The sequence below is a fragment of the Pelodiscus sinensis genome, chromosome 15 (assembly GCF_049634645.1).
Source record: "Pelodiscus sinensis isolate JC-2024 chromosome 15, ASM4963464v1, whole genome shotgun sequence".
Classification (NCBI taxonomy): Eukaryota; Metazoa; Chordata; order Testudines; family Trionychidae; genus Pelodiscus; species Pelodiscus sinensis.
The window spans coordinates 34,057,890-34,085,189 of NC_134725.1; the positions used below are offsets into that span (position 1 = coordinate 34,057,890).

A 27,300-nucleotide genomic window follows, 5' to 3' on the forward strand; every position below is an offset into this window, starting at 1 on the left:
GTGGTGGTCTGGTAACAGCTAATGTGCTTTCTGATTGGCTGAAATATTTTACAGTTTTCAGAGTCTATTCTTAATGCTAAGACTACTGCATTCAAATATTTCCTAAGAGGGACACATTAAGGTAGATACCCAATAAGAACATAATCCCATTTGAAAATGTTGCATGATTTAATTTGGCTAAGGATCTCTCTGATCTTCAACATGTAAGAATTACAATTTGAAGTATATCGTGACAAAAAATAAGCTTTATTTCTTGATACAGCACAATGTGTCATTTTCAGAGTATTCTTAGAAGATTTATTTGGGGGAAAAGGATAGAGCTAACCTCTAGATGAGTGAAAATTGAAACAGTAACATGCAATTTACTCATCTACTTATGCCCTTCACAAAGGATACCATTTGAAATCAAAGTGGAAGATTTAGAGTTGACCTTGGCATGAACTACATAATCTGATGACAGGTTAGAGCCAGATTCTGTATAGCCCATCAACATTAATCAGATTTTCACCCAAAATAGTGCACAACATTTTAAACACAAACACAGACTATGCAGGTGTCTAAGTACAGTATGCAGTAGCCAAACTCCACTCTTAAATTTCTTTGAACAGAACAAAACATGGACTGCTTCTGACCTGCACTAAAAGACTCTTATTTCACCAGACCAAAACCATCCATTCCTGCAGTTTGGTTCGCTCTTTAAATTAAAAAAGAGTTAATGCAACCTATTACGGTAAAGTACTGTATACCATTTTACAGAAAAAGGAAACTGTAAAATCAGCAAAGAAATTATGAACGTGTTCAATGAATTGAATAGCAGACTGAAAAATGACAGCTTAAGATCAGTACCAAAAGGAAAATTTAAGACAACTTCTGATGCTGTCACTTCAAACTATACTCCTACAAGTAATCCTTGTCTGTATAATAGCATATCACCTCATAGATCACTGAAATAAAGTCCAAAACTAAACTACTGGTTCTAGTTATGTTGCTACTGAAAAATCATGATGTCCTGTACTGATTCCTAGTATCCTTGTTCTGCATTCCAGGTGAAAGCAAGATAAACATCAATACAAAAAGTCAAGACAACTACTGTTTTGATTGATAGAACTGTTAAAACTTTAGTTTACTTATCACTTTCCATCATATTTCATAACATGCAGCGTCCTCTGCTAGTTCACCATCGAACCCCAAACACCCATATAAAAACAGTAGTTTGCTAAGTTTTAAAGTTTAAAATGTTGCTTAAATGAGAAGAATTACTATGGGGATGTCTATACTATGCAGCTTTTAGCAACAAGGCTGTATCAACACAGCTTGCATCAATGCTATTTGTCAGTGCCTTTGTTGACAAAACATTTCCACCCCCAATGTGAAGGTTTCACTTTGTCAGCAGTAGAGCGCACTCTTGCAGACAAAGCAGCATTCACACTTTCACTTGCCATGGCAAAACTTTGTCCTTCATGTCAGGGGAGGTTAAAGCCCCATGAAAAGCAACAAGTGTTGCTGATCAAGTCCAAGTGTAGACATAGCCTAAGTTTAAGTTGTATGAAACCTTTGACTTTGTCCGTGTAATCAGTAAGTGGCAGAATATCAACCCAAGCAAATGCTTGGGTATTTGTATTTCTTTGTTTCAAAAGTATGCAATGGGCCAAGTCAGGTCTTCTGCATAAAAGACCATAAATCGTGCAAAAGGGAATAAAGTCAGCAGGTAAAGCAGCTGAATACATTTTAAAGAAAAATACATGAAGGGCAAGATTAACTGCAATTACAACTTCTACAGTATTCTTAAGTGGGAGTTATCCTGCTAAAAGATAGACAAATGCTCCCTAGAATTACTGCCCAATTACACACGGCCTGTCAGTTACCATGAAGCTGGCTTCATCCAACTTCAATGACCCAGTACCTCAAGATTACAGGCAGTCCCCGGGTTACGTACAAGATAGGGACTATAGGTTTGTTCTTAAGTTGAATTTGTATGTAAGTCGGAACTGGCTCCAGATTCAGCCGCTGCTGAAACTGATCAGAGGCTGACTACAGGAAGCCCTAGGCAGAGTTGCTCTGCCCCCAGCTTCCTGGAATCAGCCGCTGATCAGTTTCAACTGCGGCTGAATCTGGACTCCTGGGACAGAACAGCTGGGGCACTGCCGGGTAGGTCCCCGCAGGACCAACCCAGCAGCACCCCAGCTGCTCTACCCCAGGCGTCCCGCAACAAAAGCCTGGTCTGCTGGGGGGGGGGGGGCGCACTAGCTGCGCCCCCTCCCCCGCAGCAGACCAGGGAGAACCGAGCAAAGCCACGGAGGCGCAGAGATCCCGCCGCCTCTGCGGCTTTGCTCCTGTCTCCCCGCTGTGCTGGGGGAGTCCCCCACAGCACAGCAGGGGTCCCCCGCCTCTGCGGCTTTGCTCCTGTCTCTCTCCCCCCCAGCACACCAGGGAGACCCGGAACAGCTTTTCTCGCCCCGGAGGACACGGTGGCGGGACCGCAGCGCTCTGGGCGGTCCCGCTGTCTGCGAGCTCCGGGGCGAGAAAAGCCCCATTCGTAAGTGCGGATCCGACATAAGTCGGATCCGCGTAAGTCGGGGACTGCCTGTACTCAGAAGTCTCAGAGCAAAGCACAAAGCAAGTAAGGCTGCAGTGCTAAACCCAACTGAATCAAAATGTAGCTGATACCACGTGAAGTTATTACATTAAGAATACTGGATAACTTGAATTTACAACTTTTGTTGAAGTTAACTGAAGGGGAAAACAACAAACATTTAACGTTAACAGATGAGTTAGTTGTGTACATTCCTCCCTTTTACATACTCAGTCAGATACTTTAAAAACCACTGCATCCCCAAACTCCCTCAATGTTAACTGGCACAAGTTCACTGTTTTGTAACCACCACCAGGCCTAACAAACTCATCACATCCTACATACTATTGTGATAGTATTTATAAAAAAAATTCTTGTCAGATCTCAAATGAAAAACAAAATTGTGCTGAAGCTTCACGGGGTAGCTGAGTTAGTCTGTACAGAAAAAAAAACCAATAAATGGTCTGGTAGGACTTTACAGACTAACAAAACACGTAGATCATTGTTTCTTACACTTTTTAAGGCCGAGGAACACCAAACAATTTTTTTTCTTTGAGGAACACCAAGGATTTTTTGTTGAGCCAAAAAAAGGGGGGGGGGTAGTTATTGACAAAAAAGGGTTGGGTGAAGCTAGAGGAAAAAGGTCACCTGCCCCTTTAAGGGTGGCCATTTTGAACTCTTTTCTCTGCAGCACACCTCCGACTGGCACACAGTTTAAAAAAACACTGATGTAGATTCAAAGTGGGCTGTGCCCATGAAAGCTCATGATACCATCTACATGTTTTATTAGTCTATAAAGTGCTACCAGACTATTGGTTGTTTAAATTGTGCTGGTCATCCATACTGTTGTGAAATTTATGTACAGCTTTTAAAGAGTATCTATACATACTGAAAATATGTCCTTTCAGTTTACAACAAGTTATTCTCCAGCAGAAATGAAGACCTGGTTGTGTCATAGAAAAGGAACATATTCAAGTTTGCCTAGGCTTCTATGTACATTAAGCATTCCAAGTCAAACACAATAGCAGCTACATTTGCATTTCAAGTCAAGTGAAAATAGGGATGTAAAATCATGCTTAACTGATAAAAGGTTAAACAGCATTTAACTGTTAACTGATTAAGGGGACAAGTGGAGGGACCTGCTCCAGCCTGCCCAGGGCCAGCTCAAGCCATTCCTGTGCCCCGGGCAGCGGGCACACAGCACATGCGCAGCACTGCCCCCAGTGCGCTGCACACCTTACAGCTGCAATCGGGTGCATGGCGCCTGATTGCAGCTCTAAGGGACAATGTGCAGCCCCCAGCACATGGCACCTGATAGCAGCTGTAAGGGGCACCGTGCGGCCCCTGGCCCTGGGCTCCTGATGGCAGCTCTAAGGGGCGTGTGGCGCCCCCCATAGGTTAGTGCCCTGGGCAGCTGCCCAGCTATCCCCCCTCTTAATCTCGACCTGAGCCTGCCATAGGGCGCAGCTGCTTCAGCCCAGCCAGTACAGTCCTTGCTTGCGGCCCCCTTGCCACAGGCAGGAACTGCACTGTGCCCATCATGGACAGATTGCACTAGCCAGGACGTAAGAGCAGCCACTGGCTGTGGCTCGCCAGAGCGTCCCACAGGCTGGGGCTGTTCCAGCTCAGCTGGAGCAGTCCTTGTCCAGGCAACCCCCATCACCCATTGTTAACCTTAACCAAAAAGCCTTACATGTTAAAGGTGAGGCTTATCAGTTATCCCTTCATATCCCTAATTGAGGCTTTGAAGACAATTTGGAACCAACATATAGGAGAACAAAATAGGGAGCTATCCTCAGTCTAGGGTTAAACAGTGAATTTGGGGAAATAAGGAGAAGCAAAGATACATTTGGTATCCATTTACTGAGGAAACTCTTAGTACAGCATAGGGATATTAATGAAATACCCAGGATTAAGTTGACTGAAAACCAGCGGCTTTGTTATAGACTGAATCCTCAGGAGAACATCTGCTTTATAGAATAGGAAATGCAATAATTAATAAGCTTAGATCTACAATTGCATTTTGTATATAACCAATTCTGTTTCCACTCATCAGTATCTCTTACATCTTAAAATTGATAATAAACTCATTTTCACTATAAATGAGATTATAGAGCTGTGATATTATAAAAGACCTCAGACTCATAGACTAAGGTCAGAAGGGACCATTATGATCATCTAGTCCAACCCTCTGCACAATGCAGGCCACAGAATCTCACCGACCCTCTCCTAGAATAATCCTCTCACCTATATCTCAGATACTGAAGTCCTCAAATGGCTTAAGGACCCCAAGATGCAGAGAATCCTCCAGCAAGTGATCCATGCCCCATGCTACAGAGGAAGGCGAAAAACCTCCAGGGCCTCTGCCAATCTACCCTGGAGGAAAATTCCTTCCCAACCCCAAATACGGTGATCAGCTAAAGCCTGAGCATGTGGGCAAGACTCACCAGCCAGACACCCAGGAAAAAGTTCTCTAAAGTAACTCCTATCATCCCACCATTGGCCTATTTACCACTGATAGTGAAAGGTCAATTAATTGCCAAGATCATGTTATCCTATCAAACCATCCCCTTCATAAACCCATCTAGCTTAATCTTGAAGCCAGATAGGTCTTTTGCCCCCACTACTTCCCTTGGAAGGCTGTTCTAGAACTTTACTCCTCTAATGGTTAGAAACCTTCATCTAATTTTGAGTCTAAACTTCCTACTAGCCAGCTTATATCCATTTGTTCTTGTGTCCACATTGGTATTAAGCTTAAATAATTCCTCTCCCTCCCTGGTATTTATTCCTCTAATATATTTAAAAAGTGTAATCATGTCTCCCCTCAGCCTTCTTTTGGTTAATGTAAATAAGCCAAGCTCCTTGAGTCTCCTTTCATAAGACAGGTTTTCCATTCCTCGGATCATCCTAGTGGCTCTGATCCACAGCTGTATTAATCAAACTGTGGGCACTGTCTCTTAAGAGAAAGCTTGCTTGTTAATTACTATGGGAGTCCAGAGACAACAACTGCTGGATACTGCAGCAAGCACTCAAGGGCTAAGCAGGATACCTCATACTTGCCTATGCATAAAGGGTGATATGTGGGGAGACCTGGAGGTCAGTGTACACAGGGCTAAAGGCTGGTAGTTTCCAGGAGCTGAACTAGAGATGTGAAAGACTAGCTGACTAGTCGACTATTCATAAGCAAATGCTTACTGGATACTCAATGTGCTAGTCAACTAGTCACTTCCCCCGCCCTTGCTGCCTCTATCAGAGGGAGGCAGGGAAGGGGTATAGGAGGGGTTACTTCAAAACAGCAGCGCTGCTTGAGGTCTGGGGCCAGACCTATGGCTCTGCACAGTGCTGCCACTTTGAAACAAAGCCTGCATCCCAGGGCCAGATGGGGTGTCCCCAGGCTGCATGCAGTATTTCACAGTGGCAGTGCCATGTGAAGCCTGGGATCAGCTGGGGACTCCCCCCACTGATCCCAGGCTCCATGCAGTGTTGTCGATTGTAACGAGGTGGAGAGCCCAGGTCAGGCTGCACACAGCATTTCAAAGTGGCATCCTGGGCACTATGCAGCGCTTTCACCTTTGAAGTGTAGGAACAGTCCTAGGGTGGAATCACCCTATTGACTAATCAAATAGTCTATGCAAAATGCATCGACAATTCGATTAGTCAATTAGTTGATATTTAACATCCTTAAACTGAACAACATCAGGCAGACAAAAAACTGCTTCATGCTAGGAGCAGGTAGTGGCATGGAACTTCATAAACTGAAGTATCGTGGGGAGTGTCACAAATTTCAGGGAAACAGAGGTGAATTTATATCCCAATTAATTAAATTTTTCAAAAAAGACTAAATCTAGCTCTCAAACTCAGTGGCAACATTCCTATTAACTTCAACAGCAGAACTGGGATCAGTGTAAGAGCCAAGTACGAGGCCCCAGGGGGAGAAGCAGAGACTTTTCGAATGCTTGTCATTTGAGGAACTGGCAAAGATCTGAGAAAGTTACAGGAACAGAGATCTGAGAAAGTTACAGGAATAGTGAAGTCTTGTCTACACTTGGGAAGTTTTGCAAGAGCTTACCAGCATGGCTAACACTAGTTCAGCACCACAATGTTGAGCAATATTGGGAGTTCTTATGTATCTAGACTTCCAGCAACTGCTGGCATTTTAAGCAAAGTCATCTATGCCTGCATAGAACAGACCTAATTGAGCCAGTATTTTAAATGCTGTCATTCATGTACCCTAAGGCTCCAAATGTGAATCTGAACCACTGTTAACAATAGTGGGATATTTCTGCAAAGTTTCACCAGCATAGACAAGGCTCCATCTTTAGCTACTTTGTTCAGTTTTGCTTCTCCCACAGACCTGACAGAACTGTATTCTCTCTTCAGGCAGTCACACTAATGCCTTGGGTATGCAAGGAAAGTTACATACTGTTCAGAACAAATGTCAATAGCGGGTGTGGCTGAACATGTGTCTGTCTAAGAATGGGCCAACGCAAATCAAGTTCAGCATCATTACAGAAATTTTGGTTATGAAAGAGGCCAAATAAAAGCTTTTTCTCCTGAAGATGTATGAATCATGTTTACAAAAGGTTACATTCAAGCAATATTTAAGAGTTTTGCTGACATGCTCATTATCCATCATTGAGAAAGTTTCCTCTAGAAGCCATATTCCTGACATGCCTACAAAGAAACTGCATCTTACTGGCAAGACATTTTTATGTTTAGCTCATTCACATGTTAAGTAAAAATGTTACATCTAGAGATTGCAGACCTATGAATTTATTTTTTATTTACAAACTCTCATCCCTAGTTATGCTCATTGTACAGAACTAGGTACACCATTAGTCTGATCCAAAACAAGTTTCTCTAAACAATGTCTTCAGAAACAAAATAATCCCTTTAACATTGCCTTCTATGCCCTACAGACAGATATAGAACACACTCCCTCATCTACCAAAACTGCTTTGACACTACCTTGATTATTTCTGCAGATCCTGCATTGCTTGCTTTTCCTTGTGCCATTTCCTGCCCAGTAAAGAAACGGACACTAAATGGGTTTGTTTTACATTTACCTACAGTTGGTATCTTCGTGTAAAATTAAAAAAAAAAGGAAATGGAGAAAGGGATTATTACTTTGTAATTAGAGAGACAGCTGCCACATTCAGTTTCAAATACAGTACTATACACTGAAGTTCTAACTAAATGCACTACATTCTCCCAAGACAGGGGTGTCCAAACTTTTTTCAAAAAGGGCCAGATTTGATTAAGTGAACATGCGTGAGGGCTGACCATTTTGCCTGACATTCTTTGAACCATTAAAATTAAATGCAAATTAACTATTTTATGCAAAGTTCATTGCAAACAGCATACTTTTCATTTCGCCACATGGATGACAAATCTAAACAGGTGTTAAATCACTCTGCCTTTCATATCTGAAGGCCAGATTAAAAAAAAATCCAGGAAGCTGAAATATATATCAGGAACATTGTAAAGTACATTACATATTATTGGTAATAAAGGTTGTCTGTCAACTTTTAAGATCAAAAAATATGAACAGGAACATAACACCAAGTATACATGTTATGTCCAAATATATTTATAACTGATTTAGACCAACTGACATTAACTGAGATTTTACAATGTATTCATCTCAATACATATGGATTCGTTGGGGGCCATAAAAGATAGATATTGCCAAATTACCTGTGGGGCCGTATTAAACCAGAACACAGGCCGCAATTGGCCCGCAGGCCGGACTTTGGACATGCCTGTCCCAAGACCAAGATTTTAAGCAGAGAGAATAGTTGCCAAATTTGGATTTTACAGTGGATAGTAATGCCTTGCTCTTGGCCAGCATTTGGAAGCTTTAGCAGCCATGAAATTGGCAATGACATGAAAACTATGGACAGCAACAGTATTCAAGGGAACTACTCATGAAGATGCCAGAAACAGAGGTCAGAGATAGTAGCAGAAATTGTCTTCTTTGCTCCAAGATCCCAAAGAAGAACACAGTGTAAAGGAATCTCTGAATTGGTGAGTTTGTTCTCCTTTCTAGCCAAGGTCAGGGAGTACAACTGAAAGTTAAATAGTTTTTGGTTAACATGAATGATCAAGCCTCAGGAACACTGGTAATAATCCCAGTTCTCTATCCTTTATCAACTGCTGCAAGATGAGAGTGACATGACTTATTAATGTTTTGTCCCAGACCTTGTTAGAAAGGCTGGCATATACTTATCTAAAAGTCAAAGATTAATTTTTTCAAGCGAACAGCACACAAAGCAGTGAACAGCATTTTGGATCAGAACAATCTGTTTTGAACAAAACCGTCAGAACTTTTAGCTTTTAAAGAGGAAAATGTGTGTATCCTCTTGGGTGACAGTCAACCCTTTATTGACCCAAGAAAGAATAAATCCCAAATATCCATGCACATTTTCCACTGAAAGAGAATGGTACCACTCACATTCAGCCCACTCTGGCTTGCTCTTCATAAACTGGATCTTTAGAGTACTTTATTTAAAACTACTCTGCCAAAATGTCTGACAGACTTCTCACTGAATGACTAACAGGAAAATCAAATCTACATGGAAAGAGACTTTATATTCATCCTTCAACTACAAACAAATATTCTAAATACTTGTACAGGCTATGTCCACACTACAGACCTTATAGCAGCACACCTGTACCACTGCAGTTGTGTCACTATAAAGTCTTCCCTGAGGAGATTCAATGGCAACAGGGGAGAGCTCTCCTGTTATTAGAACACCTCCAACAAGCAGCAACACTACATTCAGTGAAACTTATGTAGTCAGGGGTGTGGTTTGTGGGGGTTTTTTTACCCACACCCCTAACTGACAAAACCGCTAGTATAGACATACCCATAGTATTCCACTATCTTAGAATACAAAAGGTACAAGACTATTGGTTTAAATAGAGATACTAGCCCTAAAGAATTTAAAAACAGAAGACCAAAATTTATAAAAAGCAACCATTCAGATGCAAAAGAGTTTGGAATGGAGACAGTGGAAGAGTTTACAGAATTTTAGAGGAAGTCAATTCAAAGTTACATAGGACAAAAAGAGGTCTTCAGCTTATTACACTAAAAAAGAAGGGGTATTTGAGGATAGAGAAATGTCAGAACAGCAAGGGAATTTCAGAGAGGAAACAGAGGGAGGAAAAAGGGACACCAGCATCTTGGGTCCAGTCTATTCAATCTTGTCACATATGATTTAGATAAGTATGTCATTAAGTTTGAAGAAGTCCCAAGGACAGCATCAAAAGTTATTAGAGCTCTAGAAAACATGAAGGAAATATTGAAACAAAAGTGGTTTTTTTGATCTGGAGAAGACTGAGGAAGTACATAACAGCATTCAAGCACATAAAACTAGCTCTACATCTGTTCAAGAACTCCTCCTAAACATTAAAAGCTAGGATCACTAAATTAAGTACATAGCTTCTTATTATAACTTAAAGTGAGGCAATGTTTTGGTTGTGCCAGGAAAATGGGATGTGTCTGGAATGGGATTGCTTGTCATAGAATCGGACAGAAAAAAGATCAGCAGGCATGTGAAAAAGGCTAGCTGGGGTTACGTCCTTCCCTTTGTTCAGTACTGCCCCAACCCCAAACCTTCAACTCCTCAATCCTTTGCGGGGGCGGGGGGAAGGATTAAAGTTTCCCTCCCCCATAATTTGTACATGAACTTTGCTGGCTATTCCCCATCATTAGTGAGTAAGGGGAAGTGCAGTCTGCAGCATTCTTCACTCTAGCTGAGGAGTGCAGGGAGCAGACAAACCTGGACCCACCCCAACTGGGAAACATATACCTCTCTCCCACCTGTGTCCACTGGACTTATAAGGAGCCATGGAGAGGTCCTTCTCACCTGTCCTCATGCTGCTGTGGTTAGAGAGGGCTGAGGTAGTCTTTTCTCCCCAGGGCAGCCTGCATACTGAACCGCTCATCCCCATTTCCACACCCACTCCCCAGCAATGACTTAAATGAAGCATGGACATTTTCATTTAATTTTCTGAAAACCGAAAATTGAGTAAAGGACCTGAGCATTGCTGGGTAAATCTTCTAGTATTGTTGTAATAGAGAAGGGAGATATATTGTTCTCTTTAACCACTGAGGACTAGGGATATTAACGTGTAGTTATTTACACAAATAATAAAGTGGAGGGAAGGTGGGAGCTGGCACCCATGGGAAACCATCTTAAAAGCTTACTCCCTGTCCATGCCAGATCTGCAGAGCCACCTCCTCCCCCAACCCACTGCTGCCCCAGAAAAGCGTGGACTGTGAGGAGGGCAAGCAGGAGATGGTACGTGTGGGAAGTCAGCTTTCAAGCCAGCTTCCCACATGTATTGGCTACTATAGATGCACCTGTCCATTGTGATACGGCCTCTATGAGAGGCAGCAGGGGAGCAGGCAGGAGTCCGTGCTCATGGGAAGCCAGCTTAAAAGCTGGCTCCCCGCAAGCATAACTGCTAAAAATTCAAGCAGATACACATTTAAATAAAAAAGTTTGGTACCATCACTACTGAAAACAGAACAAATAGAAAAAACTTCTTAACTCTACAGGTAGTTAAAGTCTGGGATAAATGTCTAAGTAGGTAGTAAAATCTATTTCATTGTAGTTTTTTTAAGAGGAGATTAGACTGGGGAAATTAATGCAATGACAAATTCAGTACTATACTTCTCTGCTGAGTCCAGCATCAAGAGAAGATGTGCTGGGAATAGAACAGCACAAACTATAAATGATCTGGAGAAAGGGGTAAACAGTGAAGTGGCAAAGTTTGCAGACAATACTAAACTGCTCAAACTAATTAAGAACAAAGCAGACCGTGAAGAACTTCAAAAAAATATCACAAAACTAAGTGACTGGGCAACAAAATGGCAAATGAAATTTAATGTGGATAAATGTAAAGTAATGCACATTGGAAAAAATAACCACAACTATACATATAATATGATGGGGGCTAATTTAGCTACAACTAATCAGGAAAGAGATAGAATAATAGAATACTAGGACTGGAAGGGACCTCGAGAGGTCATTGAGTCCAGTCCCCTGCCCTCATGGCAGAACCAAGTACTGTCTAGACCCGTGGTCACCAACAGGTCGATCACGATCGACTGGTCAATCGCGAGCCCTCGACCAGTCGATCGCAAGGTGTCCTGTCTGCCCCACTCTCATTTCCCTCCCATCCCCAAGAAGCCCCACTATTTACCTCAAGTGAAAATGGAGGTAGTGTAGGCTTCCTGGGGATGGACAGAAGTCTCACAGCTTAGCGTCACTTACGGAAATTCTGGAAAGTGCGCTAGCTGCTCTGCCAGGTGTACTGCGGGAGGGAGCATCGGCTCCCTGCACCGCACAGGAGGAGTGAGTCAGCCCCGGAGCAGGCACGCGTTGGTTTCCCTCGGGGAGGAGGGGAATCCTGGGAGGAGGCAGATGCAGGGGACTCTCTGCCCCCACTGGCACCCCACTCCCCAGCCCCCACTCCCCAGCCCCAGAATGCTGTCCCTATTCCCATCCCCACTCCCTGAACTCTGTCCCCACTGGCACCCTGTCCCCAGCTACATAAATCTGTCCCCACTGGCTCTATCCCTCTGCTGCATAACCCTGTCCTCTGCCCTCCTATTACCCTGTTCCCTCTCCCCTGCCCCCAGCCACAGAACTGTCCCCACAAAATATATTATTATAAATGCTTCATTTTAGATTTAAATACCATGAATAAAAAACAGACCATTTATTTCACAACTATAAACACGTTATTTTAATTTTTATATCGCATAATTTAAAAAGAAACTGTTTATCAGAGTGTGTAAGTAAGGGTTGGGGATAGCAAGTGACGGAGAGGAGGAGAATAGAGAGGGCGGGGCTTCAAGGGAGGGGCAGGGCGGTAGATCTTCGCATGTTCTGAGATTTAAAAAGTGATCTTGGCTGTAAAAAGGTTGGAGACCACTGGTCTAGACCATCCCTGATAGACATTTATCTAACCTACTCTTAAATATCTCCAGAGATGGAGATTTCACAACCTTCCTGGGCAATTTATTCCAATGTTTAACCACCCTGACAGTTAGGAAGTTTTTCCTAATGTCCAACCTAAACCTCCCTTGCAATTTAAGCCCATTGCTTCTTGTTCGATCCTCAGAGGCTAAGATGAACACGTTTTCTCCCTCCTCCTTATGACACCCTTTTAGATACCTGAAAACTGCTATCATGTCCCCCCTTAGTCTTCCCTTTTCTAAACTAAACAAACCCAATTCTTTCAACCTTCCTTCATAGGTCATATTCTCTAGACTTTTAATCATTTTTGTTGCTCTTCTCTGGACCCTCTCCAATTTTATTCACATCTTTCTTAAAATGCAGTGCCCAGAACTGGACACAATACTCCACCTGAGGCCTAACCAGCGCAGAGTAGAGCGGAAGAATGTCTTCTCGTGTCTTGCTCACAACACACCTGTTAATGCATCCCAGAATCATGTTTGCTTTCTTTGCAACAGCATCACACTGCTGACTCATATTCTGCTTGTGGTCCACTATAACCCCAGACCACTTTCTGCCGTACTCCTTCCTAGACTGTCGCTTCCCATTCTGTTTATGAAGAAACAATCAGTTTCACATATGTAGAGCACTTTACATTTGTCTTCATTAAACTTCATCCTGCTTACCTCAGACCATTTCTCCAATTTGTCCAGATCATTCTGAATTATGACCCTATCCTCCAAAGCAGTTGCAACCCCTCCCAGTTTGCTATCATCTGCAAACTTAATAAGCGTACTTTCTATGCCAGGGGTGTCCAAACTTTTTTCAAAGAGGGCCAGATTTGATGAAGTGAACATGCGTGAGGGCCGACCATTTTGCCTGACATTCTTTGAACCATTAAAATTAAATGCAAATTAACTATTTTATGCAAAGTTTATTGCAAACAGCATACTTTTCATTTCGTCACATGGATGACAAATCTAAACAGGTGTTAAATCACTCTGCCTTTCATATCCGAAGGCCAGATTGAAAAAAAAATCCAAGAAGCTGAAATATATGTCAGGAAAATTGTAAAGTACATTACATATTATTGGTAATAAAGGTTGTCTGTCAACTTTTAAGTTCAAAAAATATGAACAGGAACATAACACCAAGTATACATGTTGTGTCCAAATATATTTATAACTGATTTAGACCAACTGACATTAACTGAGATTTTACAATGTATTCATCTCAATACATATGGATTCGTTGGGGGCCATAAAAGATAGATATTGCCAAGTTACCTGTGGGGCCGTATTAAACCGGAACACGGGCCGCAATTGGCCCGCGGGCCGGACTTTGGACATGCCTGTTCTATGCCAATATCTAAATCACTGATGAAGATATCGAACAGAGCCGGTCCCAAAACAGACCCCTGCAGAACCCCACTTGTTATACCTTTCCAGCAGGATTGAGAACCATAAATAACTACTCTCTTGAGAACCATAAATAACTACTCTCTTAGTATGGTTACCCAGCCAGTTATGCACCCACCTTATAATAGCCCCATCTAAGTTGTATTTGCCTAGTTTATTGATAAGAATATCATGCGAGTCCGTGTCAAATGCCTTACTAAAGTCTAGGTATACCACACCCACGGCTTTTCCCTTATCCACAAGACTCGTTATCTTATCAAAGAAAGCTATCAGATTGGTTTGACGAGATTTGTTCTTTACAAATCCATGCTGACTGTTGCCTATCACCTTACCACCTTCCAAATGTTTGCAGATGATTTCCTTCATTACTTGCTCCATTATCTTTCCTGGCACAGAAGTTAAACTAACTTATCTGTAGTTTCCTGGGTTGTTCTTATTTCCCTTTTTATAGATGGGCACTATATTTGCCCTTTTCCAGTCTTCTGGAATCTCTCCTGTCTCCCATGATTTTCCAAAGATGATAGCTAGAGGCTCAGATACCTCCACTATCAGCTCCTTGAGTATTCTAGGATGCATTAATCAGGCCCTGGTGACTTGCAGGCATCTAACTTTTCTAAGTGATTTTTAACTTTTTTTTTTTAATTTTATCTTCTAAACCTACTCTCTTCCCACTAGCCTTCATCAGACTTCTCGGTGAAAACCGAAACAAACAAGTAATTAATCATCAATTCCATTTCCAAGTTTCCTGTTACTGTTTCTCCCTCTTCACTGAGCAGCGGGGCCTACCCTATCCTTGGTCTTCCTCTGGCTTCTAATGTATTTATAAAAAGTCTTCTTGTTTCCCTTTATTCCTGTAGCTAGTCTGAGCTCATTTTGTGCCTTTCCCTTTCTAATCTTGCCCCTGCATTCCTGTTTTGTTTGCCTATATTCATCCTTCATAATCTGTCCTCGTTTCCATTTTTTATAGGACTCCTTTTTTATTTTTAAAAAGGGAGTCATTGTGGATAGCTCTCTGAAGACGTCCACGCAGTGTGCAGCAGCAGTTAAAGTCAACAGGATGTTAGGAATCATTAAAAAAGGGACAGAGAATAAGATGAAGAATATCTTATTGCCCTTATATAAATCCATGGTATGCCCACATCTTGAATACTGCATACAGATGTGATCTCTGCATCTCAGAAAAGATATACTGGCTTTAGAAAAGGTTCAGAGAAGGGCAACTAAAATGATTAGGGGTTTGGAATGGGTCCCATATGAAGAGAGATTAAAGAGACTGAGGCTTTTCAGCTTGGAAAAGAGGAGAGTAAGGGAGGGGGGAGAGATATGATAGAGGTATATAAAATCATGAGTTGTGTGGAGAAAGTGAATAAGGAAAAGTTATTTGCCCCCATAATATAAGAACTACAGGATACCAAATTAAACTAATGGGCAGCAGGTTTAGAACAAATAAAATGAAGTTCTTCACACAACGCATAGTCAATCTGTGGAACTCCTTGCCTGAAGAGGTTGTGAAGGCTAGGACTATAACAGGGTTTAAAAGAGAACTAGATAAATTCATGGAGGTTAAGCCCATTAATGGCCATTAGCCAGTATGGATAAGGAATGGTGTTCCTAGCTTCTGTTTGTCAGGGGGTGGAGATGGATGGCAGGAGAGAGATTACTTGGTCATGACCTGTTCAATTCACTCCCTCTGGGATACCTGGCATTGGCTACTATCAGCAAACAGTGTACTGGGCTGGATGAACCTTTGGTCTGACCCAGTATGTCCATTCTTATGTTCTTAAGGTATAGCTACCATATGTGGTGCAACAAAATGAAGAGTCAGTAAGTAGACCCACTGAAAGTGCCTTCTTCCTTCCCCTCATTACACTGTTCCCCTCAGTTCACCTATCTGGAAAATAAGTTCCCCAGGTGCTTCATCTCTGTGGATACTGAACTCTGAACATTCAGTTATCCATCAGCACTAAAGTTTTACTGAACTTAAAAAAAAAAAAAAAAAAGAGTCAGTAAGGGTCACAGGCCATAGTAGTGCAGTCTGATAGCTACTCTTAATGGGGGAGGGGGAAGAATCCTCAAAACAGAACCAGTGGAAGAGATGCAAAATACTGAAACACAGATGACCCATGTCACCTGGACAGCAACAGCATCATCCACAACTCCCTTAAGGAAACAATGTTGCTATCTGTCTTATCACCAACTTGCATATTTTGCTGAAATAATGTCTCAGTCATATCAAGTAATCAAGTTGCCACTGAAGAGTTAATTCTAAGTACTACCAATATCACAGTCATTGCATATTCCAACACAAGCCCATTATTAAGACCTATTTTTTTTTAAAAAGGCCTGAAACTCTGTTAAAGCATTTTAGTACTATGACGTTATAGTGCAATTCCACTTCAATTGGTGAAAAGCTCAACCCCTGAGCTTTTCTGATTAAAATTCAACCTCGACCATGTCTGGTCTCCACAATAGAGCTAATTACACACTGACAATTAGCCAGACTTCTTCACCGCTGGTGATTACATTTAGATCAGAGCAGTCTTACCTATAAATCAAAACTGCCACCCTGTGTAACCAAGGCAAACAGGGTGCTTGAAAGTGAAATGTGACATTTGAAACCCTTCTCAATGTCACTTTGCCTCTCAACGGACAAGGACATAGTACCTTGAAAACAGGAAGCGTCTGTTTCAATGACTCTGTTAAAGCTATTGAAACGACCAAAGCAAAAGAGCTCCATGAACAGATGCCTTTCTGCTTTTAACGCACAGCAAGCTTTGCAACTATGGGGCCCATGCAGTCACTCCACCACCTCCCCAAGGCCCTCGCTGGGCTAGGAACGGCAGTGCCATGGAAGCATGTCTTGGAAAAGGCCTTTTCTTGGGCCATTCACGGGGGAGGGAGAGCGGCATTTTGGGGCCCAGGATGCAAGGGACTCCGGCGTGGGCGGCCCATTGCAAGCCTTGGGCCATGCCGGCAGCGGGGAGGGAGGCCGGGGCAGGCTCCGGCGAGCACTTACCCAGCACATCGGCCGAGCGGTGCCTGGCCACGAAGCAGGCGTCATCCCCGTAGCACATGCCTTTCTTGAGGATGCCTTTGCGGAAGTCTTTGCCGAAGCCGCAGCTGGCGGTCACCAGGCTGTAATCGCGGGAGTCCGTCTGCGAGAGGCCGCCCAGGACGGCCCGGGCCACCAGCCTGCCATAGGACAGCACCGAGAACATGGCGCGGGCCGCCCGGCAGCCGGCACGAGGGGAACCGCAGGCCGAGGCCACCTCAGCCGCAGCGGCCCGCCCCGGCTTCCCAACCAGGCTTCCCCTCAGCGCCGGCGTCCTGCCCTCCCCTCCCCTTACGGGGCACCCGGGAGCCGCTACCTCCCCCCTCAGCCCGCCCCCAGTGCCGGCTCTCTCTGGGATCCCCTCAGCGCCGCGCTCCCGCCCAGCCGCCGCGCTCGCCGGAGAGGCCTCTGGCGGGTCGCGGGCTCGGTCAGAGCTGGCGGTGGCCGCTATCCGGCCTCCACCCCGCGCTGCGCCCCGCCGCCATCTTCCGCTCGCGTGCTTCAGGGTTCGGGCCCGGACAGCCGCCGCGACTACGGGAAGAGTGAGGTCAACCCCGCCCCCAGTCCAGACCCCGCCTCGCCGGCTAGGGACACGCCCCCAGCATCTGGGGCCTCTCCACGAACCCGCATAATGCGCGGGTGCCCTGCTGGGTCTCCATTGGCTGCCGGCCTCCACTCATTTGCATAAAAAGGAACCAAGATGTCCGCGGCTCCGTTGGCTCTTGTTTCTAAAGGTGACTTCTAATCTCACTATGCCATCGGCGTAGGACTACAACTCCCACGGTGCAATGCGGTTAAAAAAAAGGCGCATCTTAGCCAATGAACCGGAGCTGTTGCGGTCGAGCTGGAGCATGGCCTGCTGGAATGCGTAGTTCCCTCTCACACCCCTCTACCCCTCATAGACCTTTGCTCCAGTGAAGTGAAATAGGAGGCAGGTTCTAGTTATAATTCCACACAGTTGGCCCAGGGACCATATGCACCTGATGGCCTCATCATTGCTTGCTAAAATAATGAATCATAATGAATCAGACTATTGGTCTATGAAACCCAGTATCCTGCCCCCAAGAGGGTCCAGAGCATGATGCTTCTGACAGAGGTTTATGGACACACAGAGCAGGGGGTTGCAAGTTTTGTGATACTTAAGGTCACCAACTTTGTAATTCCACAAATCCAAACGCCCTTGTTCTGTCCCTTCCTTAGGCCCTACCCCTTTTCTGAAACCCCACTAATGAGGGGGCAATGATGGCAGCAGCCGTGGCTTAAAACTTGGTAGGGAAGGCTAGCTCATAGCCTTGCTCCTTCTGCCTTGAGGACTTGCCTTGCCCAGAGCTGGTGAAATCTGTTGCCAGCCCTGCACCCCACCCACCACTCGCTCCTGCATCTACTTCCCTTTGTCACTCACTCACTCACTCTCCCCCTCCTGCACACTCACTGGCTTGCTCAGGGGCAAGGGAATTGGGTTGCAGGAAGGGGTGAGTGCTCCTGTGTAAGGCAGAAATGGGTTAATGGTGCAGGAGGGGGCCTTGCCTGGGTCAGGGGGTTTGAATGCAGGGAGGGGCGGGACTCAGGACTAGCTCAGAGAGTTAGGATGTGGGCTCTGGGATGGGTCAGGAATGAGGTCTGTGGCATTCAGGGGGGAGCTCTGGACTGGGGCCCAAGGCATTCAGAGAGTCAGAGAGAGGGCTCTCGACTGAGGCAGCGAGTTGGGGTGTGGGAGAGGGTACTGGCTCTGGGCTGGCAGTTCAGGGTCCTAGGTGGGGCCACAAATTAGGGGGTTAGGGTGCAGGAGGGAACTCTGGGCTGGAGCAGGACGTTAGAATGCAGGCTCCTGGAAGGAGTTGGGGTACAGGAGGGGGTTCCGGACTGAGGTGCAGGAGGGAGTGAGGGGTGTAGTTCTGAGCAGTACTTAATTGTGAGGGCTCCCTAATATGTCCCTCTGCTCCTCGGTGAGGCAGGGCCTGGTAGTCCTGAACACTGGTTCCCCCTGTAGCTCCTGCCTGTGAAGCTCCCCATTCATTGACTACAATTTTCAGGCAATGGGAGCTACGGAGCAGGAGTTCAGGGAGCTCCCATGGCCATGCTTCTGCCTAAGAGCCGAGGGACATGTTGCTGCTTTTGGGGAGCTGCACAGAGTCAGGTGGGGGGACTTTTAACAACTCAGCAGTGCTGATCAGACCCATTAAGATCCCTTTTGGATCAGGTATGCTGGTGTAGCCCAAGGTCCAGTGTGTTTCAGCAGCAGCCCTGGGAACTACAAGTTGTGGACTACAAACTGCGGCATGGTGGGAGAACTTCCTGGTTCCTTCCAGGATGTGCCCTCTGCCCCCAGCAGGGTCTCAGCAAGGACTGTGCTAGAAGCAGCACACAGGCTGCATGCTGAGAGGAGGGGTTGCTAAACTGTTTTCCTGTTCTATGTTTTTTTACAGAATAAAGCCTGTTCCTGGTGATTTGTCAGAGTGGGTCTGGTCTGAGGTGCACTCACACATACACAACGCAGAGCACACCAAGCAGCCTCAGGCCTAGCCCTCCCCCCACAGTGGTGTAAGAAGTCACAAGCTTCCCCTATGCTGAATAACCTCCTACTGGGCTAGCCAACAGGAGGAGTTACACTGGTAAAAAAAAGACACCTAGCAATCCAGTACGGCCGGGTGCGGAACCTTTTCTTGAATTAGGGACCTCTGACTCACAGAAAAATAATTTGGGGGCCACATACAAGTGAGAAGCAAAAAAACCCAAACCAACTCTCACTGACATGAACCCCAACTGAGGAGAAAGACACTCCCCACATTCCTATCACATACCAGAGCCTAGGAGGGCCCAGACTAGTAGATTTTGTGTGCTCCAGTCCCACAGGGAGACAGTGAAGGGGCTGGACTGCCAATGCCAGCTCCCCATTGCTAGCAGGAAGGGGCCAGATCCAGTCAAGCTGGGGGCCACATCCAGGCCTCAGGCCTTAGGTTCCTCACCCCTGCTAAACAGCCTCACTCCTGGAGAGTCTCATCTTTAAGCAAGTAAGTTTGTATTTGTGATGATTGTGAAGAAAAGCTGGAAAATGTGACTCCTACAGGCTCACAACCCAGGAGTCAATAAAAAAATAAAAATAAAAACCAAACCCAAAAATTAACCTCTCTCAAATGTACTACAGTATTTAAAAAAAACATGATAATTTTTTGGAGCTTGGCTTATAATTTCTGAACACCTACCTCTGGAAATACTGTGCCTGTCCTAGATTTTTGAGGACCACTTCATTTTACCAGGATGATTCCATGTCTCACACCCTTCCACCTCACTTCAAAGGACATCAGTGATCCCCTATATTTCGAGAGCCATGCAAAATCATAGTTCCCTCTAACATGCACACCTGCACAGCCACACACAAATAATTCTACACCCGCTCGTCTCCTTCACAGAGCCACTCAGCAGCCTGCACTTTCCTGCTGGAAAGTGAGTGTCGAGGTGGCTTTCACTTCCAGCAGACACCACATGGGCCAGCTGATGGGTCTGGGTGGCAGGCAGTTGCCCTGTGTGCCTGTGGCAGTCTCACCATGACCCTGGCTCCAGCCCCAGCCCATGGGGCAGCTGCCTGCCACGTGTCAGCACTCTGGGAGCAGCAGGGTAAGCAACTCTGGCCCCACCTTCAGGCCTTCCCCAGGGCTGGCGCTGTGGCCAGAGTGGCCATGTTGTAGCTGCTGCAGCTGGTAGGGTTGCCAGGTGTCTGGTTTTGAACCAGACAGTCCGGTGTTTGAGCTTTCTGTTCGGGAAACAAATTGAGAAAACACCAGATATATAAGTGTCTGGTATTTTCTAATTAGGTTAATTTTATTATCACGAGTATCAGTATGTAGTTGCGTACTGCCTGGCTGGTAGACACGCTCACACTGCAGTAAGCAACTACACAGTGGAGAGGAAGGGGGTGGAGCTGGGGTGGGATGGAATCCCTAGGGCTGGACTCGCTCATGCTCCACGCCAGGACCCTGTGCGGGACAGGCAGCACCCTGGGATCTGCATGCGCCTGGGCCAGCTCCACTCCCCACCAGCCAGTCCTCCATTCCCGCTCCCTCCACCCCGATCTCTCCCAGCCAGCCCTGCTCCCCTCCCGGCCAGTCCTCCCCCACCCTGATCTAAGATCAAGTGTGTCCGGTATTTTTTTTAAACCATCTGGAAACCCTAGCAGCTGGGGCTCAGAAGAAGTCTCAGTTTAAAGTCTTCATATTTGGTTGGAAGTGCTTTGTTGTCCAACAATAAGGTATTGGTAGAATTCTACATCTTCTGTTGGCTTGGGTTAGGTTTTGCTTTACTTTCCTTCCCTCCATTCAGCAAGTTGGTCTTGCCATCACTTCCAAGACTAAATGGCTTCTTTTGCTTCTGCCTGTTCTTGTCTGAGCCTCTGGATTGCACGCCTCAAGTTGAATGCATCTTCACATCTGGGACATTTAGAATTTCATCCTCACTGCCCAGCTCATCCACATGGAGAGATGTCAAGGTGTCTGATTTAACAGATTTGGTAGTGATGTGGCCATTTTCTTGTTCTCCTTTTTTTCCTGGCCTCTGATTTGGTGCTGCAGTTTCCTCCGAAAGCCACTCAGTTTCATTTTCATTAGCTGCTTCTTCAGTGTTAATCTTTGTTTATTTATTGGAAACATTTGATGTTCTTTTGCACCAGTAGGTTATCCAGGAGTTGCAACCAGGGCTGTGTGGTGTCTGCTTGGCTGCTCCAAGGACAGGCCACATGACTGGCAGCTGCCACAGCTGGAGTCAGGCTGCAATGCATCTGCTCTTGGTCACCTGGGTACTGGTAGTGACCGGGCACTGCCACTACACCAGTGGTCTCCAACCTTTTTACACCCAAGATCACTTTTTAAGTCTCAGAACAGGCGAAGATCTACTGCCCCGCCCCTTCCTTGAAGCCCCGCCTACATTACATGAGGAAATCTAATGTAAATGTACTGCGCAGGTGCGCAATTCAGAGGGCTCAAGAGCTACTCTTAGAGCCCCTGAGATCTACTGGTAGCTCGTGATCTACTGGTTGGTGACCACGGCACTACACTGTTGGCAGCAGTCTGGGCTGCTAGAGTGCAAAAGATATGTTAGTTGGAGGTGAATGCCACTAGAGCTGGAGCCTGATCCTAGGAATAAAATGGAGAATTAGGCTCTTTGGCTGTGTGTACACTGCATCCCTTTTCCGGAAAAGGGATGCAGATTAGACACTTCGGAATTGCAAATGCCGTGGGGGAATTTAAATATCCCCCGCGGCATTTGCATTTACATGGCTGCCGCTTTTTTCCGGCTTGGGGATAAGCCGGAGAAAAACGCCAGTCTAGATGCTAAATTCAAGTAGGAATAAGAGATCCTCCGGAAAAGGGCTTATTTTCCGGAGAATCGTATCTAGACTGGTGCTTTTCTCCGGATTATCCCCAAGCCGGAAAAAAGCGGCAGCCAAGTAAATGCAAATGCCGCGGGGGATATTTAAATTCCCCCGCGGCATTTGCAATTCCGAAGTGTCTAATCTGCATCCCTTTTCCGGAAAAGGGGTGCAGTGTAGACACAGCCTTTGTGTTTAAAACACCTTCAGAATTTGTATTTAGCGTAACAGTGCCACATAGTGAATTCACACCTAAGGCCTCTAACATAATAGGTGCATCTCCAATATTCATGAATAAACTTGATCACTTTCTTTCATTCTACCTGAATGTTAATATGTGGGAGGCCGAACGAAATTAGGAGATTTTGTGATGACTATTTGAATACCTCCTTGCAACAAATATATTGTTTTGAAAAGGGCTTAATTTCTCTACAAGTACTTTTTACAGAGAGGTCTTATTCTTAAGGGCAGACCTATGTCCTGCTCCAAATTCTGGTCCTTCAAGGACAAGCATTCTGGTATTTGTAGTCTCTAGTAGCATAAGGGGGCTATCAATATTTCAACTGGTATACACCTTGAGTGGTTTAAAACTTCACTTTAAAACTGGTTGAGGCTGAAATGGTGCTTGCAGATTTTTCAAACAAATTCAAACAACTTGGTTTAAAATATTTGTCAAAAACTACTTTCCCTGTTTTACTGTTATAATAAAATCCTGTTAGTTTACCTCACCTGTTTATCTTAATCATTTGAGGAACTGTGACACACCGCCCCCCTCCCCCACCTCCCGATGATAGATGCGGGTGTGGGGATGGGCCTGATAGCTGGTATCTTTTAGGCCAAGGGATTTCTAGCTAACACTTTGGCTATTTTCTGGTTCTGCTTCTGGATGACAGGGCATTGATTCCAAAATGGGCTGTCCTACTCTAGGCTGATATTTGAGAAAGGGCATTAAATTCATTTGGAGGAGAGGGCTTATTTCCAAGTCTAAGCATGGTCCTTAGGCCAGAACAAGTTTTCAAGAGCTCATGCTCTCCTCAGTCTGTATGGGTGCGTCTAGACTGGCAAGATTTTGCACAAAAGCAGCTGCATTTGTGCAAAATCTTGCCGCCTGTCTACACTGGCTGCAAGTATTTGCGCAAGAACACTGACTTTCTACTGTACAAAATCAGTGGTTCTTGCACAAATACTTTGACGCTCCTGCTCAGGCATAAGTCCTCTTATGTGCTGTTCTTTAGATTGCATTCAAAGGCAGACAATTGTAGAACACATTGAAAGTGCTAAACAAACTGAATGAAAATAAATTGAAACGAGAGGCTGAAACCATAGGGCCAATGACAACAGTAAAGAAGAAAAGCACTGTGACTGGATCATTCAATTCATTTTATTTTATTTTATTTTATTTTAATGATTGATGGCACTGGTAGGCATTGTTCAACTTGCTTAAAAATTGTAAGTATATCAATCAAATATTGGGTTCAATTGATACCTCTATATACTGTGGTTAGGGAAACTATAGTTTGGTGTTATTGTAATGGTGAGAAAAGATGGATTTTGACGATTTTAAAATCAGAGAAATTTGGAGGGAGGGGAGGTTAATCATGCAAACACTAGGGATGTAAAGGCTTAACTGGTTAACCAGTAATCACTGCCTTATGGTAATCACATGCTTACCAGGGTAACCAGATAACCAGTGCCAGGCCAACTGGAGTAGCTGCCTGCCCGTTGGCATGGTGCAGGAAAGGCCTGCTCCAGCTCAGATAGGCCCTTTGTGCTGTGGGTGGGGGGTTGCTCCAGCAAGCATCCACCTGCTGAACAGTTAAAGGAAGTCAGGCTAACAATTTACATCCATAATCCCCACATGTCTACTGCTAGTTGTCCATGTAAATCCCCAAGCGGTAGTGGCAAATGTGTGCCTTTTATCTGTGGAGATATACCTATCTCATAAAGCTGGAAGGGACCTTGAGAGGTCATTGAGTCCAATCCCCTGCCCTCATAGCAGCACCCAATACTATCTCTAACAGATATGCCCCAGATCTCTAAATAGCCCCCCCTCAAGGACTGAACACACAACCTTGGAGGTTAGCAGGTCAATGCTCAAACCACTGGGCTATCCCTCCCTCTTACTGTGGTATACTTATTATCAAAGGAAGTTAGACCTGAAACAACATTTGCTTACAATTCTAAAATATACAAAATTGACATCAAACTGGGGCAAAGTTTATCCCTTTAGGCTCCTGTGGCTGGGTCGAATCCTTCTACCTGACAGTCTAAGGGTACATCTAGACTACATGCCTCTGTTGCCAGAGGCATGTAGATTAGGCTACCAGACATAGTAAAATGAAGCGGTGATTTAAATAATCGCCGCTTCATTTAAATTTACATGGCTGCCGCGCTGAGCCGACAAACAGCTGATCAGCTGTTTGTCGGCTCAGTGCGATAGTCTGGACGCGCAGGTGTCAACATCAAAGGTATTTGTCGACCACCCAGGTATGCATCCTGGGATGAGGTATACCTGGGAGGTCGACAAATACCTTTGATGTCACCACCCGCGCGTCCAGACTATCGCGCTGAGCCAACAAACAGCTGATCAGCTGTTTGTCGGCTCAGCGCAGCAGCCATGTAAATTTAAATGAAGCGGCGATTATTTAAATCGCCGCTTCATTTTACTATGTCAGGTAGCCTAATCTACATGCCTCTGGCAACAGAGGCATGTAGTCTAGACGTACCCTAAGACCTTTTCATATCTGTTCATATGAAGCTGCAAAACAAAGTGAAGTGCTTTTATGACATTTGCTCTGCCAGACTCATAAACTGAGCAGTGTATTAAGAGCTGAAGTACCATGCAGTATAATAGACTGTCAAACAAACAGTTTTTCAGCTCAGACTAAGACATTTAGAATAACCCGATTTGTGCCTGAAGAACAGCTGACACGTCACCCTCACCCTCCCTGCTCTCTAAGGGATTTAAGTTTGATAAATATAACCATCCACTGTACAGAGAGAAGGACTGACATTCCCAGGCTCCTTAGCATTTATTTAAAGGCTAATGTTGTGCTAGACCAGAATGGAGTTTGTTTTAGCCTTCTATGACTTGGTATTGCTGCTAAATAAAAACATCTTATCTGTGTTCTTCAATTGCTAAACTTTTTTATTATAGAATGGAAACAATATTTGGTTTAAAATAAGCTTAGGGTCAAAATTCTCATCTTTATCTGTAGCTAAGTCAAGGAGAAAAGTCATGTGAGGAAGGGCAACAGTAACAGGCCTCTACTGGAGAAGTATTTAGAAGGGCAGTACAGTCTGGTGGGGTGGACCAAGAGCCAGGACTGCTTGAATTCTAATACAACTACTACCTCTCAGTGAAGCCTTGGGAAAGTCACTTAATTGTGATGTGTGTCAATGGGATAATGTTACTTACCTGCCTTGATAAAAGCACAGAACAAGGAGTTCAGTAGTTCTAAGGTTCATTATACAGTCTCTCCATAGACTTGCAGTGTGATCTTAGGCATGCCAATGGGTTTTTTTTGCCTGTAAAATGAGGACAACTAGAGGTTTAATACCACTGGAGTATGTTTCCATCAGCAGCTGAGTCACTTTGAATTGTGACTCGTGTGAAAACAGAATTATAAATGTGTGAGACAGAATTATGCAAGTGAAGGATTGCACTTTTTTGAGGGTTTTGTCCATCGTGATCATAAAAGTCTGTCATAAATGGGTCTTCCACCACTTCCCTTGAGAGGCTATTAAGTGGCAGTAGATATTACTGGCCTGAAGTTTTTCCCTTAAAAAGATTACAACATTTGGCAGACCAGAGTCGTTCATGTGGCATATTCAGTAGGAAGATTATCTTACATTAATGTCTTCCTCAAAAGTATGGATATCTGTTTGAATATAATCCAGTACTAAATTATTGCATGTGCCTTAACAAAAGTTAAGATGTAGCCAAGAAAGTGTCTGACCACATCAGCAAGTTTCCTCAATTTCACCCTAGCATAAAGAAACATGTTGACTTTGCCAAAACACACATCCAGGCCAAGATCTGCACTTAAGTAACAATGCTACTGAATAGGTACTGAATCTTCGTATCTTTTGCTCTGATGCATAGAAAATATATTTTTTTACAAGGACACAAGTTAAAAATCATATTGTTAAAGTACTTGGACTATTAAAGAAGAGATTGGATTGGTAGAATTGAAGTATAATGCTGTTTTCTTTTTGTACTTCTTTCAAGCATTAAAAACAGCACCTAATTCTTGTGTGGTACCTTTCATCAGTAGATCTCAAAACATATTATATTCTTTAATGTATCTATCCTCACATCACCCCAGTGAGGTAGGAAAGTGTATTCATCATCTTTTATTTTTACAACTGTGCCACAGAGAGGCTAAGTCACAGAGGGTCACATAGGAAGTGATAGTAGTCCTGGATGGGGGATTTTGCTGGACCAGGGATTTAATTTCTGACCCCCTGTCACCAGCCTTCCATCCCCCACTCTGACCCATCCCACTAGCCTTCTGGCTGGTTCCACATCTGCTGCAGGCTCTGCTGCACTGCCAAACCCTCTCTCCCTCCCCAGCAGCTGTGTGCCAGGTCTCTAGGCTCCCCTGAGCAAGCTGTATGCTAGGGCTCTTAGTTCCCCTGGGCAGTCTGCTTCTCTGGGCCTCATTGGGCCACTGCTGTGGCAGCAGTTCCCAGCACCACTGGGCCATTGCTGCTGCTGTGGCGGCTTCCAGCCCCGCCAGACAGTCACATGCTGGGTTTCCCAGGCCTGCTGGGCAACCCTGCTGCCATGGTTAGGTGGCCCTGCCAGCAACTCACTGCAGGCAGCCTGCTTCTCTGCCAGCACCACAGTGCTCCCTGCTGCTGCCCCTCCCTGGGGACTCTCCGGTCCTACAACATCCATGCCAACCAGACCTCAGAAGTTG

The 27,300-nt window shown here is 44.8% G+C and overlaps 1 protein-coding gene across 1 annotated transcript in view; it reads right to left on the bottom strand.

The window, feature by feature from the left end:
* The window catches only part of PPTC7 (protein phosphatase targeting COQ7), a 34,822-nt gene extending 17,259 nt beyond the window's left edge, over positions 1-17,563 (bottom strand). Inside the window, exon 1 of the mRNA XM_006132578.3 lies at positions 16,978-17,563. Within this exon, the coding sequence (XP_006132640.3) occupies positions 16,978-17,179 (202 nt within the window). The 5' untranslated portion in view covers positions 17,180-17,563. The remainder of the gene's footprint in view (positions 1-16,977) is intronic.
* Between the last annotated feature and the right edge of the window lie 9,737 nt (positions 17,564-27,300).